The sequence below is a fragment of the Chiloscyllium punctatum genome, chromosome 3, assembly GCF_047496795.1.
Source record: "Chiloscyllium punctatum isolate Juve2018m chromosome 3, sChiPun1.3, whole genome shotgun sequence".
Lineage (NCBI taxonomy): Eukaryota > Metazoa > Chordata > Chondrichthyes > Orectolobiformes > Hemiscylliidae > Chiloscyllium > Chiloscyllium punctatum.
In genome coordinates this window covers 4,203,306-4,225,511 of record NC_092741.1, presented here as the reverse complement: position 1 = coordinate 4,225,511, position 22,206 = coordinate 4,203,306, and the positions used below count along the sequence as shown (strand labels likewise).

Sequence of the window (22,206 nt, the reverse complement as noted above, 5' to 3'; positions counted from 1 at the left end):
GCAGGTCAGGTGAATTGGCCATGCTAAATTGCCCGTAGTGGTAGGTAAGGGGTAGATGTAGGGGTATGGGTGGGTTGCGCTTCGGCGGGGCGGTGTGGACTTGTTGGGCCGAAGGGCCTGTTTCCACACTGTAAGTAATCTAATCTGAAGAGTAATCTAATCTGAAGAGATTTACTCCCTCTCAGTGCTGGGTACATTACTCTCACTGTTGGGTGAATTGTTTTTTCTCAGTACTGTGTGCATTACACTCTCTCAGTAATGTGTGAATTACTGTCTCTCAGTGCTGGGCGAATTCATGTCTCTCAGCGCTGGATGAATTACACTCTCTCTCAGTGCTGGGGGAATTAATCTCTCGCAGTGCTGGGTGAATTACTCCCTCTCAGTGAATTACTCTCTCCCAGTGCTTGGTGAATTACTTTCTCTCAGTGCTGGGTGAATTACTGTCTCTCAGTGATGGGTGAATTACTCTCTCAGTGCTGGGTGAATTACTCTCTCTCAGTGATGGGTGAATTACTCTCTCTCAGTGCTGGGTGAATTACTGTCTCTCAGTGCTGGGTGAATTACTCTCTCTCAGTGATGGGTGAATTACTCTCTCTCAGTGCTGGGTGAATTACTGTCTCTCAGTGCTGGGTGAATTACTCTCTCTCAGTGATGGGTGAATTACTCTCTCAGTGCTGGGTGATATACTCCCTTCAGTGCTGGGTGAATTACTCTCTCTCAGTGCTGGGTGATATACTCCCTCTCTGTGCTGGGTGAATTACTCTCTCAGTGTTGGGTGAATTATTCTGTCTCAGTGCTGGGTAAATTACTCCCTCTCAGTGCTGGGGGAATTACTCTCTCTCAGTGCTGGGTGCATTACTGTCTCTCGATGCTGGCTAACTTACTCACTCTCAGTGCTGAGTGAATTACTCTCTCTCAGCGCTGGGTGAATTACTCCAGTGTTTCGTGAATTACTCTCTCTCAGTGCTGGGTGAGTTCCTCTCTCTCAGTGCTGGGTGAGTTACTCTCTCTCAGTGTTGGGTGAGTTACTCCCTCTCAGTGCTGAGTGAATTACTCTCTCTCAGCGCTGGGTGAGTTACTCCAGTGTTTCGTAAATTACTCTCTCTCAGTGCTGGATGAGTTACTCTCTCTCAGTGCTGGGTGAATTACTCTCTCAGTGTTGGGTGAATTATTCCGTCTCAGTGCTGAGTGATTTACTCCCTCTCAGTGCAGAGTGAATTACTCTCCCTCAGTGCTGGATGAATTACTCTTTCTCAGTGCCGGGTAAATACTCTCTCTCAGCGCTGGGTCATATACTCACTCTCAGTGCAGAGTGAATTACTCTCTCTCAGTGCTGGATGAATTACTCTGTCTCGGTGCTGGGTGAATTACTCTCTCAGTGCTGGGTGAATTCCTCTCACTCAGTGCTGGGAGATATACTCCCTCTCAGTGCTGGGTGAATTTCTCTCTCAGTGCTGGGTGAATTATTCTCTCTCAGTGCTGAGTGAATTACTCTCTCTCAGTGCTGGGTGAATTACTCTCTCTCAGTGCTGGCGGAATTACTCCCTCTCAGTGCTGGGTGAATTCCTCTCTCTCAGTGCTGGGTGAATTACTTTCTGAGTACTGGGTGAATTACTCTCTCTCAGTGTTCGGTGAATTACTCTCTCAGTGCTGGGTGAATTACTCTCTCTCAGTGCTGGATGAATTACTGTCTCTCTCAGTGCTGGGTGAATTACTCCCTCTCAGTGCTTGATGAAGTAATGTCAGTGCTGGATGAATTACTCTCTCTCTCAGTGCTGGGTGAATTACTCTCTCTCAGTGCTGGATGAATGACTCTCTCAGTGCTGGCTGAATTACTCTCTCAGTGCTGTGTGAATTACTCTCTCTCAGCGCTGGGTGATTTACTCTCTCTCAGTGCAGAGTGAATTACTCTCTCTCAGTGCGGGGTAAATTACTCTCTCTCAGTGCTCGGTGAATTACTCCCTCTCAGTGCTGGGTGAATTACTCTCTCTCAGTGCTGGGTGAATTACTCTCTCTCAGTGCTGGGTGAATTACTCTCTCTCAGTGCAGAGTGAATTATTCTCTCTCAGTGCGGGGTAAATTCCTCTCTCTCAGTGCTGGGTGAATTACTCTCTCAGTGCTGGGTGAATTACTCTCTCAGTGCTGTGTGAATTACTCTCTCTCAGTGCGGGGTAAATTACTCTCTCTCAGTGCTCGGTGAATTACTCCCTCTCAGTGCTGGGTGAATTACTCTCTCTCAGTGCAGAGTGAATTATTCTCTCTCAGTGCGGGGTAAATTCCTCTCTCTCAGTGCTGGGTGAATTACTCTCTCAGTGCTGGGTGAATTACTCTCTCTCAGTGCAGAGTGAATTACTCTCTCTCAGTGCGGGGTAAATTACTCCCTCTCAGTGCTGGGTGGATTACTCTCTCTCAGTGCAGAGTGAATTACTCTCTGTGCGGGCTAAATTACTCTCTCTCAGTGCCGGGTGAATTACTTTCTGAGTGCTGGGTGAATTACTCTCTCTCTCAGTGCTGGGTGAATTACTGCCTCTCAGTGCTGGGTGAATTACTCCCTCTCAGTGCTGGGTGAATTACTCTCAGTGCTGGATGAATGACTCTCTCTCAGTGCTGGGTGAATTACTCTCTCTTGATGCTGGGTAAATTACTCCCTCTCAGTGCTGGGTGAATTACTCTCTCTCAGCGCTGGGAGAATTACTCCCTCTCAGTGCAGAGTGAATTACTGTCTCTCAGTGCTGGGTGATCTACTGTCTCTCAGTGCTGGATGAATTACTCTCTCTCAGTGCTGAGTGAATTACTCCCTCTCAGTGCTGGGTGAACTACTGTCTCTCAGTGCTGCGGATATTACTCTCTCTCATTGCTCGGTGAATTACTCTTTCTCAGATCTGGGCAAATTGCTCTCTCTCAGCGCTGGGTGAATTACTCACTCTCAGTGCAGGGAGATTTCAGTGCACGTTCTCCCTGTGTCTGCGTGGGTTTCCTGCGGGTGCTCCGGTTTCCTCCCACAGTCCAAAGATGTGCAGGTCAGGTGAATTGGCCATGCTAAATTGCCCGTAGTGGTAGGTAAGGGGTAGATGTAGGGGTATGGGTGGGTTGCGCTTCGGCGGGGCGGTGTGGACTTGTTGGGCCGAAGGGCCTGTTTCCACACTGTAAGTAATCTAATCTGAAGAGTAATCTAATCTGAAGAGATTTACTCCCTCTCAGTGCTGGGTACATTACTCTCACTGTTGGGTGAATTGTTTTTTCTCAGTACTGTGTGCATTACACTCTCTCAGTAATGTGTGAATTACTGTCTCTCAGTGCTGGGCGAATTCATGTCTCTCAGCGCTGGATGAATTACACTCTCTCTCAGTGCTGGGGGAATTAATCTCTCGCAGTGCTGGGTGAATTACTCCCTCTCAGTGAATTACTCTCTCCCAGTGCTTGGTGAATTACTTTCTCTCAGTGCTGGGTGAATTACTGTCTCTCAGTGATGGGTGAATTACTCTCTCAGTGCTGGGTGAATTACTCTCTCTCAGTGATGGGTGAATTACTCTCTCTCAGTGCTGGGTGAATTACTGTCTCTCAGTGCTGGGTGAATTACTCTCTCTCAGTGATGGGTGAATTACTCTCTCTCAGTGCTGGGTGAATTACTGTCTCTCAGTGCTGGGTGAATTACTCTCTCTCAGTGATGGGTGAATTACTCTCTCTCAGTGATGGGTGAATTACTCTCTCAGTGCTGGGTGATATACTCCCTTCAGTGCTGGGTGAATTACTCTCTCTCAGTGCTGGGTGATATACTCCCTCTCTGTGCTGGGTGAATTACTCTCTCAGTGTTGGGTGAATTATTCTGTCTCAGTGCTGGGTAAATTACTCCCTCTCAGTGCTGGGTGAATTACTCTCTCTCAGTGCTGGGTGCATTACTGTCTCTCGATGCTGGCTAACTTACTCACTCTCAGTGCTGAGTGAATTACTCTCTCTCAGCGCTGGGTGAATTACTCCAGTGTTTCGTGAATTACTCTCTCTCAGTGCTGGGTGAGTTCCTCTCTCTCAGTGCTGGGTGAGTTACTCTCTCTCAGTGTTGGGTGAGTTACTCCCTCTCAGTGCTGAGTGAATTACTCTCTCTCAGCGCTGGGTGAGTTACTCCAGTGTTTCGTAAATTACTCTCTCTCAGTGCTGGATGAGTTACTCTCTCTCAGTGCTGGGTGAATTACTCTCTCAGTGTTGGGTGAATTATTCCGTCTCAGTGCTGAGTGATTTACTCCCTCTCAGTGCAGAGTGAATTACTCTCCCTCAGTGCTGGATGAATTACTCTTTCTCAGTGCCGGGTAAATACTCTCTCTCAGCGCTGGGTCATATACTCACTCTCAGTGCAGAGTGAATTACTCTCTCTCAGTGCTGGATGAATTACTCTGTCTCGGTGCTGGGTGAATTACTCTCTCAATGCTGGGTGAATTCCTCTCACTCAGTGCTGGGAGATATACTCCCTCTCAGTGCTGGGTGAATTTCTCTCTCAGTGCTGGGTGAATTATTCTCTCTCAGTGCTGAGTGAATTACTCTCTCTCAGTGCTGGGTGAATTACTCTCTCTCAGTGCTGGCGGAATTACTCCCTCTCAGTGCTGGGTGAATTCCTCTCTCTCAGTGCTGGGTGAATTACTTTCTGAGTACTGGGTGAATTACTCTCTCTCAGTGTTCGGTGAATTACTCTCTCAGTGCTGGGTGAATTACTCTCTCTCAGTGCTGGATGAATTACTGTCTCTCTCAGTGCTGGGTGAATTACTCCCTCTCAGTGCTTGATGAAGTAATGTCAGTGCTGGATGAATTACTCTCTCTCTCAGTGCTGGGTGAATTACTCTCTCTCAGTGCTGGATGAATGACTCTCTCAGTGCTGGCTGAATTACTCTCTCAGTGCTGTGTGAATTACTCTCTCTCAGCGCTGGGTGATTTACTCTCTCTCAGTGCAGAGTGAATTACTCTCTCTCAGTGCGGGGTAAATTACTCTCTCTCAGTGCTCGGTGAATTACTCCCTCTCAGTGCTGGGTGAATTACTCTCTCTCAGTGCTGGGTGAATTACTCTCTCTCAGTGCTGGGTGAATTACTCTCTCTCAGTGCAGAGTGAATTATTCTCTCTCAGTGCGGGGTAAATTCCTCTCTCTCAGTGCTGGGTGAATTACTCTCTCAGTGCTGGGTGAATTACTCTCTCTCAGTGCAGAGTGAATTACTCTCTCTCAGTGCGGGGTAAATTACTCCCTCTCAGTGCTGGGTGGATTACTCTCTCTCAGTGCAGAGTGAATTACTCTCTGTGCGGGCTAAATTACTCTCTCTCAGTGCCGGGTGAATTACTTTCTGAGTGCTGGGTGAATTACTCTCTCTCTCAGTGCTGGGTGAATTACTCTCTCTCAGTGCTGGGTGAATTACTCCCTCTCAGTGCTGGGTGAATTACTCTCAGTGCTGGATGAATGACTCTCTCTCAGTGCTGGGTGAATTACTCTCTCTTGATGCTGGGTAAATTACTCCCTCTCAGTGCTGGGTGAATTACTCTCTTTCAGCGCTGGGAGAATTACTCCCTCTCAGTGCAGAGTGAATTACTGTCTCTCAGTGCTGGGTGATCTACTGTCTCTCAGTGCTGGATGAATTACTCCCTCTCAGTGCTGAGTGAATTACTCCCTCTCAGTGCTGGGTGAACTACTGTCTCTCAGTGCTGCGGATATTACTCTCTCTCATTGCTCGGTGAATTACTCTTTCTCAGATCTGGGCAAATTGCTCTCTCTCAGCGCTGGGTGAATTACTCACTCTCAGTGCAGGGAGATTTCAGTGCACGTTCTCCCTGTGTCTGCGTGGGTTTCCTGCGGGTGCTCCGGTTTCCTCCCACAGTCCAAAGATGTGCAGGTCAGGTGAATTGGCCATGCTAAATTGCCCGTAGTGGTAGGTAAGGGGTAGATGTAGGGGTATGGGTGGGTTGCGCTTCGGCGGGGCGGTGTGGACTTGTTGGGCCGAAGGGCCTGTTTCCACACTGTAAGTAATCTAATCTGAAGAGTAATCTAATCTGAAGAGATTTACTCCCTCTCAGTGCTGGGTACATTACTCTCACTGTTGGGTGAATTGTTTTTTCTCAGTACTGTGTGCATTACACTCTCTCAGTAATGTGTGAATTACTGTCTCTCAGTGCTGGGCGAATTCATGTCTCTCAGCGCTGGATGAATTACACTCTCTCTCAGTGCTGGGGGAATTACTCTCTCCCAGTGCTTGGTGAATTACTTTCTCTCAGTGCTGGGTGAATTACTGTCTCTCAGTGATGGGTGAATTACTCTCTCAGTGCTGGGTGAATTACTCTCTCTCAGTGATGGGTGAATTACTCTCTCTCAGTGCTGGGTGAATTACTGTCTCTCAGTGCTGGGTGAATTACTCTCTCTCAGTGATGGGTGAATTACTCTCTCTCAGTGATGGGTGAATTACTCTCTCAGTGCTGGGTGATATACTCCCTTCAGTGCTGGGTGAATTACTCTCTCTCAGTGCTGGGTGATATACTCCCTCTCTGTGCTGGGTGAATTACTCTCTCAGTGTTGGGTGAATTATTCTGTCTCAGTGCTGGATAAATTACTCCCTCTCAGTGCTGGGTGAATTACTCTCTCTCAGTGCTGGGTGCATTACTGTCTCTCGATGCTGGCTAACTTACTCACTCTCAGTGCTGAGTGAATTACTCTCTCTCAGCGCTGGGTGAATTACTCCAGTGTTTCGTGAATTACTCTCTCTCAGTGCTGGATGAGTTCCTCTCTCTCAGTGCTGGGTGAGTTACTCTCTCTCAGTGTTGGGTGAGTTACTCCCTCTCAGTGCTGAGTGAATTACTCTCTCTCAGCGCTGGGTGAATTACTCCAGTGTTTCGTAAATTACTCTCTCTCAGTGCTGGATGAGTTACTCTCTCTCAGTGCTGGGTGAATTACTCTCTCAGTGTTGGGTGAATTATTCCGTCTCAGTGCTGAGTGATTTACTCCCTCTCAGTGCAGAGTGAATTACTCTCCCTCAGTGCTGGATGAATTACTCTTTCTCAGTGCCGGGTAAATACTCTCTCTCAGCGCTGGGTCATATACTCACTCTCAGTGCAGAGTGAATTACTCTCTCTCAGTGCTGGATGAATTACTCTGTCTCGGTGCTGGGTGAATTACTCTCTCAGTGCTGGGTGAATTCCTCTCACTCAGTGCTGGGAGATATACTCCCTCTCAGTGCTGGGTGAATTTCTCTCTCAGTGCTGGGTGAATTATTCTCTCTCAGTGCTGAGTGAATTACTCTCTCTCAGTGCTGGGTGAATTCCTCTCTCTCAGTGCTGGCGGAATTACTCCCTCTCAGTGCTGGGTGAATTCCTCTCTCTCAGTCCTGGGTGAATTACTTTCTGAGTACTGGGTGAATTACTCTCTCTCAGTGTTCGGTGAATTACTCTCTCAGTGCTGGGTGAATTACTCTCTCTCAGTGCTGGATGAATTACTGTCTCTCTCAGTGCTGGGTGAATTACTCCCTCTCAGTGATGGGTGAATTACTCCCTCTCAGTGCTGGATGAATGACTCTCTCAGTGCTGGGTGAATTACTCTCTCAGTGCTGTGTGAATTACTCTGTCTCAGTGCTGGGTGAATTACTCTCTCTCAGTGCAGAGTGAATTACTCTCTCTCAGTGCGGGGTAAATTACTCTCTCTCAGTGCTCGGTGAATTACTCCCTCTCAGTGCTGGGTGAATTACTCTCTCTTGATGCTGGGTAAATTACTCCCTCTCAGTGCTGGGTGAATTACTCTCTTTCAGCGCTGGGAGAATTACTCCCTCTCAGTGCAGAGTGAATTACTGTCTCTCAGTGCTGGGTGATCTACTGTCTCTCAGTGCTGGATGAATTACTCCCTCTCAGTGCTGAGTGAATTACTCCCTCTCAGTGCTGGGTGAACTACTGTCTCTCAGTGCTGCGGATATTACTCTCTCTCATTGCTCGGTGAATTACTCTTTCTCAGATCTGGGCAAATTGCTCTCTCTCAGCGCTGGGTGAATTACTCACTCTCAGTGCAGGGAGATTTCAGTGCACGTTCTCCCTGTGTCTGCGTGGGTTTCCTGCGGGTGCTCCGGTTTCCTCCCACAGTCCAAAGATGTGCAGGTCAGGTGAATTGGCCATGCTAAATTGCCCGTAGTGGTAGGTAAGGGGTAGATGTAGGGGTATGGGTGGGTTGCGCTTCGGCGGGGCGGTGTGGACTTGTTGGGCCGAAGGGCCTGTTTCCACACTGTAAGTAATCTAATCTGAAGAGTAATCTAATCTGAAGAGATTTACTCCCTCTCAGTGCTGGGTACATTACTCTCACTGTTGGGTGAATTGTTTTTTCTCAGTACTGTGTGCATTACACTCTCTCAGTAATGTGTGAATTACTGTCTCTCAGTGCTGGGCGAATTCATGTCTCTCAGCGCTGGATGAATTACACTCTCTCTCAGTGCTGGGGGAATTACTCTCTCCCAGTGCTTGGTGAATTACTTTCTCTCAGTGCTGGGTGAATTACTGTCTCTCAGTGATGGGTGAATTACTCTCTCAGTGCTGGGTGAATTACTCTCTCTCAGTGATGGGTGAATTACTCTCTCTCAGTGCTGGGTGAATTACTGTCTCTCAGTGCTGGGTGAATTACTCTCTCTCAGTGATGGGTGAATTACTCTCTCTCAGTGATGGGTGAATTACTCTCTCAGTGCTGGGTGATATACTCCCTTCAGTGCTGGGTGAATTACTCTCTCTCAGTGCTGGGTGATATACTCCCTCTCTGTGCTGGGTGAATTACTCTCTCAGTGTTGGGTGAATTATTCTGTCTCAGTGCTGGATAAATTACTCCCTCTCAGTGCTGGGTGAATTACTCTCTCTCAGTGCTGGGTGCATTACTGTCTCTCGATGCTGGCTAACTTACTCACTCTCAGTGCTGAGTGAATTACTCTCTCTCAGCGCTGGGTGAATTACTCCAGTGTTTCGTGAATTACTCTCTCTCAGTGCTGGATGAGTTCCTCTCTCTCAGTGCTGGGTGAGTTACTCTCTCTCAGTGTTGGGTGAGTTACTCCCTCTCAGTGCTGAGTGAATTACTCTCTCTCAGCGCTGGGTGAATTACTCCAGTGTTTCGTAAATTACTCTCTCTCAGTGCTGGATGAGTTACTCTCTCTCAGTGCTGGGTGAATTACTCTCTCAGTGTTGGGTGAATTATTCCGTCTCAGTGCTGAGTGATTTACTCCCTCTCAGTGCAGAGTGAATTACTCTCCCTCAGTGCTGGATGAATTACTCTTTCTCAGTGCCGGGTAAATACTCTCTCTCAGCGCTGGGTCATATACTCACTCTCAGTGCAGAGTGAATTACTCTCTCTCAGTGCTGGATGAATTACTCTGTCTCGGTGCTGGGTGAATTACTCTCTCAGTGCTGGGTGAATTCCTCTCACTCAGTGCTGGGAGATATACTCCCTCTCAGTGCTGGGTGAATTTCTCTCTCAGTGCTGGGTGAATTATTCTCTCTCAGTGCTGAGTGAATTACTCTCTCTCAGTGCTGGGTGAATTCCTCTCTCTCAGTGCTGGCGGAATTACTCCCTCTCAGTGCTGGGTGAATTCCTCTCTCTCAGTCCTGGGTGAATTACTTTCTGAGTACTGGGTGAATTACTCTCTCTCAGTGTTCGGTGAATTACTCTCTCAGTGCTGGGTGAATTACTCTCTCTCAGTGCTGGATGAATTACTGTCTCTCTCAGTGCTGGGTGAATTACTCCCTCTCAGTGATGGGTGAATTACTCCCTCTCAGTGCTGGATGAATGACTCTCTCAGTGCTGGGTGAATTACTCTCTCAGTGCTGTGTGAATTACTCTGTCTCAGTGCTGGGTGAATTACTCTCTCTCAGTGCAGAGTGAATTACTCTCTCTCAGTGCGGGGTAAATTACTCTCTCTCAGTGCTCGGTGAATTACTCCCTCTCAGTGCTGGGTGAATTACTCCCTCTCAGCGCTGGGTGAATTACTCTCTCAGTGCTGTGTGAATTACTCTCTCTCAGTGCGGGGTAAATTACTCTCTCTCAGTGCTCGGTGAATTACTCCCTCTCAGTGCTGGGTGAATTACTCCCTCTCAGCGCTGGGTGAATTACTCTCTCAGTGCTGTGTGAATTACTCTCTCTCAGTGCGGGGTAAATTACTCTCTCTCAGTGCTCGGTGAATTACTCCCTCTCAGTGCTGGGTGAATTACTCTCTCTCAGTGCAGAGTGAATTATTCTCTCTCAGTGCGGGGTAAATTCCTCTCTCTCAGTGCTGGGTGAATTACTCTCTCAGTGCTGGGTGAATTACTCTCTCTCAGTGCAGAGTGAATTACTCTCTCTCAGTGCGGGGTAAATTACTCCCTCTCAGTGCTGGGTGGATTACTCTCTCTCAGTGCAGAGTGAATTACTCTCTGTGCGGGCTAAATTACTCTCTCTCAGTGCCGGGTGAATTACTTTCTGAGTGCTGGGTGAATTACTCTCTCTCTCAGTGCTGGGTGAATTACTCTCTCTCAGTGCTGGGTGAATTACTCCCTCTCAGTGCTGTGTGAATTACTCTCAGTGCTGGATGAATGACTCTCTCTCAGTGCTGGGTGAATTACTCTCTCTTGATGCTGGGTAAATTACTCCCTCTCAGTGCTGGGTGAATTACTCTCTCTCAGCGCTGGGAGAATTACTCCCTCTCAGTGCAGAGTGAATTACTGTCTCTCAGTGCTGGGTGATCTACTGTCTCTCAGTGCTGGATGAATTACTCCCTCTCAGTGCTGAGTGAATTACTCCCTCTCAGTGCTGGGTGAACTACTGTCTCTCAGTGCTGCGGATATTACTCTCTCTCATTGCTCGGTGAATTACTCTTTCTCAGATCTGGGCAAATTGCTCTCTCTCAGCGCTGGGTGAATTACTCACTCTCAGTGCAGGGAGATTTCAGTGCACGTTCTCCCTGTGTCTGCGTGGGTTTCCTGCGGGTGCTCCGGTTTCCTCCCACAGTCCAAAGATGTGCAGGTCAGGTGAATTGGCCATGCTAAATTGCCCGTAGTGGTAGGTAAGGGGTAGATGTAGGGGTATGGGTGGGTTGCGCTTCGGCGGGGCGGTGTGGACTTGTTGGGCCGAAGGGCCTGTTTCCACACTGTAAGTAATCTAATCTGAAGAGTAATCTAATCTGAAGAGATTTACTCCCTCTCAGTGCTGGGTACATTACTCTCACTGTTGGGTGAATTGTTTTTTCTCAGTACTGTGTGCATTACACTCTCTCAGTAATGTGTGAATTACTGTCTCTCAGTGCTGGGCGAATTCATGTCTCTCAGCGCTGGATGAATTACACTCTCTCTCAGTGCTGGGGGAATTAATCTCTCGCAGTGCTGGGTGAATTACTCCCTCTCAGTGAATTACTCTCTCCCAGTGCTTGGTGAATTACTTTCTCTCAGTGCTGGGTGAATTACTATCTCTCAGTGATGGGTGAATTACTCTCTCAGTGCTGGGTGAATTACTCTCTCTCAGTGATGGGTGAATTACTCTCTCTCAGTGCTGGGTGAATTACTGTCTCTCAGTGCTGGGTGAATTACTCTCTCTCAGTGATGGGTGAATTACTCTCTCTCAGTGATGGGTGAATTACTCTCTCAGTGCTGGGTGATATACTCCCTTCAGTGCTGGGTGAATTACTCTCTCTCAGTGCTGGGTGATATACTCCCTCTCTGTGCTGGGTGAATTACTCTCTCAGTGTTGGGTGAATTATTCTGTCTCAGTGCTGGGTAAATTACTCCCTCTCAGTGCTGGGTGAATTACTCTCTCTCAGTGCTGGGTGCATTACTGTCTCTCGATGCTGGCTAACTTACTCACTCTCAGTGCTGAGTGAATTACTCTCTCTCAGCGCTGGGTGAATTACTCCAGTGTTTCGTGAATTACTCTCTCTCAGTGCTGGGTGAGTTCCTCTCTCTCAGTGCTGGGTGAGTTACTCTCTCTCAGTGTTGGGTGAGTTACTCCCTCTCAGTGCTGAGTGAATTACTCTCTCTCAGCGCTGGGTGAATTACTCCAGTGTTTCGTAAATTACTCTCTCTCAGTGCTGGGTGAGTTACTCTCTCTCAGTGCTGGGTGATCTACTGTCTGTCACTGCTGGATGAATTACTCCCTCTCAGTGCTTAGTGAATTACTCCATCAGTGTTTCGTGAGTTACTCTCTCTCAGTGCTGGGTGAGTTACTCTCTCTCAGTGCTGGGTGAATTACTCTCAGTGCTGGGTGAGTTGCTCTCTCTCAGTGCAGGGTGAATTACTGACCCTGTTGATTTCTGATTGTATTCGGTTGGATACAGGTTATTAGCCCTGTTTTTCACAGTGAACTTGCTCCTGAGTTGGTTGGACATTTGCAGCTTGAGGAAATTCAGAATGTTAGAATATTTACCACAGATTACCTGTCTGAAATGTTTGACCTACTTTGATAAAAACCTTGACACAAATATCACTATTTAAGGGCTAAATCCACACAGTCACACAACCAAGTTATATACCTGAGGCTTTTGTCTTAGGCCCTGATTGTACATTGCTATCTTCATGGTCGATTGGCTGGCTGGAGAGAGAGTAGATACTGATTTCAGCGACCCGCACTGAAGAATCTTTCATGTTGGAGTGAAGTCCAAGTACTTGTCCCCCATCCGTGGGATGTTGCATGACCTGACAATGAATGAAGAATGAGTTCTACACGGTCTTGCAAGAGTGAATGATTCAATTTTTTTACAAGACGAAGGTGAGAACATGAGGTTGGAGGTGACAATGTATTCAAGCAGACTGGCCTATGATTGAGAAAAGGAATGACAAGGGAATCTATAGCAGTTCTCTATAATGTTTGGCAATGATAGCTTACCTCTGCCATATCGAGTGTCCCCAGTGCCAGTGTCTTGTAACCCAGAATTGTCCGGTTTTTATATCTTTTCCTCCTCTGTAACATTATCTGCAGTTTGTTTGCATCTCTCTTCAGGAAGTGGGGATACTGACAATGGAATCAAACACAACTATCTTCAGTCCATTAAGACCAGAACAAGAATAAAATTGCCTCTTTGAGCTCATTGTTTCACTCAGTCTTCTGACAAATCAAACTCTTACTCATATGCTTACTTCTCCCTCCATTGTTTTTGAAAATGCAGAAGGAACAACAAAACAGGAAACACTTCTCATCAATCAAACAGAATGATAGATTTCATAACACTCGAATCTCAGTCAGCAACTGAGTGGACTCAACTCTATTTAAGGTGAATCTGTTAATCAAGCAGATTCATTGTCAGCTGATGAGCTATATGTTTCCTGGACCTGCTGTGGAAGGGGGAACTGATGAAACCCTGGCACTGTCACTGGACTAGTACACCAGACGCTCAGGTTAAAACTACACACACATCAGCTGGTAGAATTTAAATTCAATTAATGACTTGGATTGAAAACTAGTCTTGGTGACCATGAATTTATGATCGACTGCCCTAAAAATCCATTTCGTTCAACAACGTGTTTTATAGAAGGAAACCTGCCACCCTTACAACAATAGTGAAAGGGGATTCCACAGCCAGGGGATGGAGCAGCTGTCTCTGTGGTAGTAAGGGTAGTTCCAGGATGGTGTGTTGCTTCCCTAATACACACTCAGAGCGGCTGCAGGACATCGTCTGGGATGAGAAGGTATGTTGGTACCGAGGATATCGGTAGGAAGGGGAATGAGCTCCTGATGGCAGGTTTTACTGAGTTGGGAAGGAAAACAAAATGTAGGACCTTGAGCTGTAACCCAGGGATTACTCCCCGTGCCATGTACACGTGAACATAAGAACCGTAGTATTTACCAAGTGAACACGTGGCTGAAACGCTGGTATAGGAGGCAGGGTGCAGCAGATATCTGAGGCACTGGCACTGACTCTGGGGCAGGGGGACCTGTACAAGATGGACAGGTGACACCATAATGGGAGTGGGACTGGTTTCCTCACTGGGAGATTGGCTGGGGCTGTTGGATTGGGTTTGAACTAGCTTGACAGAGTGGTGGGAATCTGAGGGGTAACTCAACTTAGAAGGAAGTGAAGTTGGTAACAGGACGTTGAACAATGTTAGGGAGGTGAGATGGTAGAAGGAACAACTGAGTAGACATCGAAAGTGAAATGATGTCAACAAGACCCAGTTAAGGGCACTCTCACGGAATACACACAACTTTCAGATCAAGACAGACGATCTAAAGGTACAATTAGAGCTTCATGGGTATGATCTGATTGTCATTACAGAGACATGGCTGCACGGTGACCAGGACTGGGAACTGAATATTCAAGGATACTCGCCGTTTAGGAAGGACAGACAAGAAGGAAAAGGAGGTGAAGTTGCGCTGGTCATTAAGGATAGGATGAGTACATGAGGAAGGGAGGATCCCAGATCAGGAAAACAATGTGTGGAATTGGACAGGGTGGGAGCAAGTAAAATCAAGGGGCATGAGATAGTGACGCCTAGGGCATGGCATTCATCAGGAGATGAGAGAAGCTTGGAGTGTGGAAAACACAGTAATCATGGGTGACTTTAGTCTGCACATAGCCTGGGTAAACCGACTGAGCTTTAAAGCTGTGGAGCAATAAATTCTGGTCAGTGTGAGGGATGATTTTCTAGAGCACTACGTTGAGAAGCTGACTAAAGGAAAGGTTATTTTGGATCTAGTATTATGCAATGAAAAAAGGCTCATGAAAAATCTTGTAAAAGAACCTTTAGGAATAAGTGACCACAATATGATAGAATTTTATGTTACCTGAAAGTACAATCTGAAACAAGATTGATGAATATGATTCTGAGAAATGATCGGAGGCAGAGATTGGCTGAGCTGGATCGGGAAAATACATCACAAAGCATGACTGTACACAGGAAATGGACAGTCTGTAAAGAATTATTACATGGCTTCCAGCAACCATATATTCCTTTGAGGTTCAAAAACTCAAAAAAGTTCAGTCATTTGTAGCTAATAAAGGATGGTCAGGATTATAAAACAAATTAAATTAAAACGCCTGGAAAGTTGCCAGAAATAGGAATAAATCTGATGATTGGGCACTTTATAGAATACAACAAAGGAGAAGCAAGAAACTGATAAGAAAGGGAGAATAGAATTTGAATGTAATCCAGCAAAAAAAGATATGAATGGAGTATGAATACTTCTACAGATACATAAAAAAGTGTTTAGCTAAAATGAATGTGGGTCCATTACAGACAGAGTCAGGAGACTTTATTACAGGGAATAGAGACAAGGCACAGAAGTTAAACGATTACTTTGTGTCTGTTTTCACCGAGAGAGAGACCAGAATCTGAGATCCAAATGACTCAGGAGAATGAGGAGTTGAAGGGTCTTGGCATTAGTAAAGAAGATTGTGCTGGAGAAATTAATGGGCTGAAAGTTGACTCGGTTCCCAGGACCTATCGTCTACATCTCAGAGGGTTCATGGCGATGGGTATTGTGATCATGAGATAGCTGATGCATAACCATCCGAACTTCGACAGGGTCTGGGACAATTCATGAAGATTGAAAGGTAGCAAATATCACTCCTCTATTTAAGAAGGAAGTGCAAGAGAAAACAGGGAAATACAGACCTGTAAATCTGACATCAGTAGCTTCATATAATTTAACAATACATTTGACCCATCGTGTCTGTAACGATTCCTGAAAGAGCTACCCAGCTAGTCCCATTCTCCAGCTCTATCATTGTAGCTCTCGAAATGCAGCTCTCTTTGAATCCTCCAATGGAATCCCCCTCCACCACTCTCCCAGGCAACACATTCCAAATCCTAACAACTCTCTGAGTAAAGACATTTCTCCTCATCTCACAACTAGCTCTTTTGCTGCCAATCTTGAAATTGTGACCTTTAGTTCATGACATACCAATAGTAGAAACAGAATATCCTTCTTTATTCTGTCAAAGTTTATCAAAATTTTGAACACCTCAGTAAGGTCACCTCTCAATCTTCTCTTCAGTAGATGGAAAGTGTTAAAATCTATTAGAACTGCATAAGTAGACACCTTAATGATCTGATTGCACATAGTGGGCATGGATTTGAGAATGGGAATCATGTTTGACAATTTTGTTGGAGTGTTTTGAAGAGGTTATGAACAAAATTGAAAAAGGAGAGCTGATAGATGTAGTATACATTGATCTTCAGAAGGCTTTTGATGAAGTTCTGCACAGGACACTGGTTAGAAACTTTAAAGCAAATGGCACAGGAGACAATGCACTGACATGGATACATCATTGGCTAACTGATCGAAATCAGAGAGTCAGAATAAATCAGTCATTCTCATGTTCACAGGCTGTGAATAGTGGGGTACCACGAGGATCAGTACTTGGGCCCCAGCCATTCACAGTATATACTAATGATTTGGATGGAGGGGCCAAATAGAATATTTCCAAATTTACAAAATCACAATTTTAGATGAGACTTTTTTTTAGGGGTGGGGTGGGGGGTGCAGAGGAGATGAAAGATGGCTTTAGGAGGATTTGCACAGATAAAGTGAATGGGTTAGAACATGGCAGATGGGCTATAATATGGGAAAATATGAGGTTGTCTACTTTGCTAGGAGAAACAGACGGGCAGATTATTTGTTAAATGGCAAAGGTTGGGAAGTGTAAATCTATTTATTAATTGGTCAGAGGTTGGAAAACATGGATATACAAAGGAATCCTTGTCAACAAATCACCGCAAGCTAACATGCAGGCACAGCAAGCTCTGAGGATGGCTAATGGAATGTTAGCCTTTACTGAAAGAGAATTTGGGCTTCGGGGTAATTAAGCCCTTCTTCAACTGTGTTGGATCTTGGTTAGACCACACCTGGAGTACTGTGTACAGTTTTGGCTCCCTCTTCTCAGGAAAGGTATTATTGCCATCAAAGGAGTATAACAAAGGTTCACCAGACTCATTCCCGGGATAATTCCCTTATGAAGAGAGATTGGGGAATCTCAGCCTGTATTCTGTAGAGTTTCAAAGAATGAGAAGTGATCTGATTGGAACTTACAAAAAGGGTACATGCAGACAGGATATTTCTCCTGATTGGAGAATCTGGAACCAAGGGCACAACTTTTAAATAGGGGAGATATCACTGTGGTCAGAGATGAGGAGCAATAGTTTTCCTTGGAGGGTTGTGAAGCTTTGGAATTCTCTATTACAGAGGGATGTGGATCTCAGTGATTCAGTATATTTAAGGCAGAGATTGATAGATTTCTGATTCCAAGTGCAGTACCATGTTATGGGGATGGAGAGGAGTATAAGGCATGGAGGTGTTAAAGCAACAGGGACAATGGGCTCAGTGGTTTACTCTTATTCCTATGTCACCTAGTCTGGTCTTCATGTGATTCTCATTTTAACTGCTCTCTGAAATGGCCTAGCAAGCCCCACAGTTCATAGCAAACTAAAGATGGACAACAGATATCAGGTAGCTACCTGACAAAGGAGCAGTGCTCCAAACATTTTACTTCAAAATAAACCTGTTGAACTACATAGAACATAGAGCAGTACAGCACAGAACAGGCCCTTCAGCCCACGATGTTGTGCCGACCACTGATCCTCATGTATGCACCCTCAAATTTCTGTGACCATATGCATGTCCAGCAGTCTCTTAAAATATCCCCAATGACCTTACTTCCACAACTGCTGCTGGCAACGCATTCCATGCTCTCATAACTCTCTGTGTAAAGAACCCGCCTCTGACATCCCCCTCTATACTTTCCTCCAACCAGCTTAAAACTATGACCCCTCGTGTTAGTCATTTCTGCCCTGGGAAATAGTCTCTGGTTATCAATTCTATCTATGCCTCTCATTATCTTGTGTACCTCAATTAGGTCCCCTCTCCTCCTCCTTTTCTTCAATGAAAAACGTCCGAGCTCAGTCAACCTCTCCTCATAAGATAAGCCCTCCAGTCCAGGCAGCATCCTGGTAAACCTCCTCTGAACCCTCTCCAAAACATCCACATCTTTCATATAAAAGGGCATCCAGAACTAGACGCAGTATTCCAAGTGCAGTCTAACCAAAGTTTTATAGAGCTGCAACAAGATCTCACGACTCTTAAACTCGATCCCCCTGTTAATTAAAGCCAAAACACCATATGCTTTCTTAACAACCCTGTCCACTTGGATGGCCATTTTAAGGGATCTACATACCTGCACACCAAGATCCCACTGTTCCTCCACACCGCCAAGAATCCTATCCATAATCCTGTACTCAGCTTTCAAATTCGACCTTCCAAAATGCATCACCTCGCATTTATCCAGGTTGAACTCCATCTGCCACCTCTCAGCCCATCTCTGCATCCTGCCAATGTCCCGCTGCAGCCTACAACAGCCCTCTATACTGTCAACGACACCTCCAACCTTTGTGTCATCTGCAAACTTGCTGACCCATCCTTCAATCCCCTTATCCAAGTCATTAATAAAAATTACAAACAGTAGAGGCCCAAGGACAGAGCCCTGTGGAACACCACTCACCACAGACTTCCAGGCAGACTATTTTCCTTCTACTACCACTCGCTGTCTTCTGTTAGCCAGCCAATTCTGAATCCAGACAGCTAAGTTCCCCTGTATCCCATTCCTCCTGACCTTCTGAATGAGCCTACCATGGGGAACCTTATCAAATGCCTTGCTGAAGTCCATATACACCACATCCAAAGCTTGACCCTCATCAACCTTTCTAGTCACATCCTCAAAGAACTCGATAAGGTTTGTGAGGCATGACCTGCCCCTCACAAAGCCGTGTTGACTGCATTTAATCAAGCCATGCTCTTCCAGATGGTCATAAATCCTATCCCTCAGAATCCTTTCTAACACCTTGTAGACGACAGACGTGAGACTTACTGGTTTGTAATTGCAGGGGATTTCCCTATTTCCTTTCTTGAAGAGAGGAATTACATTTGCCTCTCTCCTCCAGTGGAGAGCGAGGATGAAAAGATCTTCGCAACTGGCGAAGCAATTGCATTTTTCGTTTCCCAAAGCAGCCGAGGACAAATCTGGTCCGGGCCTGGCAACTTGTCAATCTTAATGTTTGACAAAATTTTCAGCACGTCAGCTTCCTCTATCTCTATCCATTCCAGCATGCACTCCTGCTCTTCAAAGGTTTCATTCACTACAAAGTTTGTTTCTTTTGTGAAGACAGAAGCAAAAAAATTCATTTAGGGCTTCCCCTACCTCCTCAGACTCCACACACAAATACCTGGCGTTGTGTGACTTTTAACTTGGTCCATCCCAGTCCAACACCAGCTCCTCACATCATCATAGGGAGCAGCAGCCCTCTGTGTCCACAGGACAACACAGCCAATTACAGGTACTTGACTTTCAGATCAGCTTAGAGTCACAGAATAAGACCATAACATTACAAGTAGAAACAGGCCATTCAGCCCATCAAGTCTACTCCATCATTCAAAAAGGTTATTGCTGATCTAATAGCCCTCACTCCACTTTCCAGCCTCTTCAGCATAACCCTTAATTCTGGAACTGATTCTATCTCAGCCTTGAATATACTAATGTTCCAGTCTCTGTGGTAAAGAATTCTTTTGATTCACTATCTTCTCAGAGAAGAAATTCCTCTTCATGTGTCCTCCATGTGATCCCTTATTCTGAGATGATGTCGTCTGGTCCTGGACTCTTCCCACAAGGGGAAACAACATCTCTGCATCGACCCATCAAATCCCCTAAGTATCCTGAATGTTTCAATAAGGTTGCCTCTCATTCTTCTGAACTCCAATGAGTACAGGCCCAACCTGCTCAACTGCTCCTCGTAAGGCAGTCCCCCACCCAGACCCAGGATCAGTTGACTGAACCTTCTCTGGACTGCCCCCCAATGTCAGTATATCTTTCTTTATAGAAGTGGCCTAAAACTGTTCACAGTATCCCAGCTGAGGTCTAAGATCTACATCAGGAAGAGCTTATGCTTGAAACATTGATTCTCCTGGTCCTCAGATGCTGCCTGACCAGCTGTGCTTTTCCAGCACTACACTCTTCGACTCTGATCTCCAGCATCTGCAGACATCACTTTCTTCCAGCTGAGGTCTACTGACTCATTCCTTGCACAGCTTTTAGCAAAGCCTCCTTACTTTTATACACCATTCTGTTTGAAATGAAGATAAAAAGTCCATTTGTCTTCCTTATTAGCTGCTGAACTTGGGGACTAGATTTTTAAAACATGTACAAGGACTCTCAAATACTCTTCTGTAGCTTTCTGTTTTAAATAATATTTAGCTCATCTATTCTTCCTGCCAAAGTGCACAACCTCACAATTCTTCACATTATATTCCATCTGCCAAGATTTTTATGACTTGTTTAACCTGCCTATATCCCTGTGCAGACTTTTAATGTCATCCTCACTACATGCCTTTCTGAAAATATCCTTATCCCAATCATCTGTCTTTTATTAGCTGGTGAAACCTCTATCTACATAAATATACTACATCCAATTCCTTGGGCTCTTATAAGCCAAATGGGTGGTACCTTAGCAAATACCTTCTGAAAATCCATGTACATCACATCCAATGCTTCCCCTTTATCTGTTCTGCTTGTTATCTCCTCAAAGAATTCTAGTACATTTGTCAGGCAGGATTTCCCTGTCATGAACCCAAGTTGACTCCCCTAGATCATATTATATATTTTGAAATGCCTTGTCATTACATCTATTATATTAGATCCTCACATCTTCAAATTAACAGACAGTAAGCAAACCTATAGTTACCTGTTTTCTGTCTTCATTTTCAAAATAAAGGTGTTACATTGGCAGTTTTTTAATTCTCTGGGACTTTTCCAGATTCTAAGGATTCCTGGAATATTACTCCCAGTGCATCCACTATCTCTCTAGTTACTTCCTTTAATATAGAATAGTACAGCACAGTACTGGCCCTTTGGCCCTCGATGTTCTGCCAATCTTTTACCAAACTCTAAGATCAAACCTATATACAGTTCATTGTACTATCATCCACGCGCCTATCCAAGAGTCACTTAAATGTCCCAAATGTCTCTGACTCTACAACCACTGCTGGCAGTAATTCCACACACCCACCACTCTCTGTGTAAAGAACCTACTTCTGACATCTCCCCTAAACCTTCCTCCAATCACCTTAAATTTATTCCCCTCGTGACAGCCATTTCCGCCCTGGGAAAACGTCTCTGGTTATCCACTCTATCTATGCCTCTCATCATCTTGTACACCTCTATCAAGTCACCTCTCATCCTTCTTTGCTACACTGTGAAAAGCCCTAGCTCCCTCAACCTTTCTTCATAAGACATGCCCTCCAGTCCAGGCAGCATCCTGGTAAATCTCATCTGCACCCTCTCGAAGGATTCCACATCTTTCCTATAACGAGGAGAACAAAACTGAACACAATATTCCAAGCATGGTCTAACTCTATGGTGCAACTCCATACAGCTGCAGCATAACCTAGTGGCTCTTAAACTCAATCCCCTGGTAATGAAAACCAACACACCAAACGCCTTCTTAACAATTCTATCAACATGGGTAACAATCTCGAGGAATCTATGGACATGGACCCCAAGATTCCTCTGTTCCTCCACACTGCCAAGAATCCTGCCTTATAATGTATTCTGCATTCAAATTCGACCTTCCAAAATGAATCACTTCACACTTTTCTAGGCTGAACTCCATCTGCCACTTTTCAGCCCAGTTCTGCATCCTGTCAATGTCCTGTTGCAACCGAGAACATCTACTATCACCCTCTGTCTTCTATGGGCCAGCCAATTCTGTATCCAGACAGCCAGATTTCCCTGTATCCCATGACTCCTTACTTTCTGAATGTGCCTACCATGGGGAACCTTATCAAACACCTTGCTAAAATCCATAGACACCACACCGACTGCTCTACCTTCATCAATGTGTTTTGTCACATCCTCAAAGAATTCGATAAGGTTTGTGAGGCAGGACCTGCCGCTCACAAAGCCATCCTGACTATCTCTAATCAAAGTTGAAAAGTGTGGTGCTGGAAAAACACAGCAGGCCAGGCAGCATCCAAGGAGCAGGAGAACCGACTTTTCGAGCATCAGCCCTTCTTCGGGAATGAGGCTGATGTGCCAAGCAGGCTGAGATAAAAGGCAGGGGGGAGGGAATTTGGGGGACGGCCGCTGGGAATACGATAGGTGGAAGGAGGTGAGGGTGAGGGTGATAGGACGGAGAGGGGGTGGGGGCGGAGAGGTCGGGAAGAAGATTGCAGGTCAAGAGGGCGGTGCTGAATCCGGGGGTTGGGACTGAGATAAGGT

The 22,206-nt window shown here is 45.7% G+C and overlaps 1 protein-coding gene across 3 annotated transcripts in view; it reads right to left on the bottom strand.

The window, feature by feature from the left end:
• The window catches only part of LOC140455247 (phosphofurin acidic cluster sorting protein 2-like), a 580,263-nt gene that overhangs the window by 290,296 nt on the left and 267,761 nt on the right, over window positions 1-22,206 (bottom strand). For all 3 annotated transcript variants that reach the window (XR_011952804.1, XM_072549988.1, XM_072549975.1), the window contains exons 4-5: window positions 12,831-12,956; window positions 12,478-12,640 (exon numbers count right to left, since the gene is read on the bottom strand). Coding sequence is in view for 2 of the 3 variants with exons in the window: in XM_072549988.1 (XP_072406089.1) it covers window positions 12,478-12,640; window positions 12,831-12,956 (289 nt within the window). In the remaining variant the exon portion in view is untranslated. The remainder of the gene's footprint in view (window positions 1-12,477; window positions 12,641-12,830; window positions 12,957-22,206) is intronic.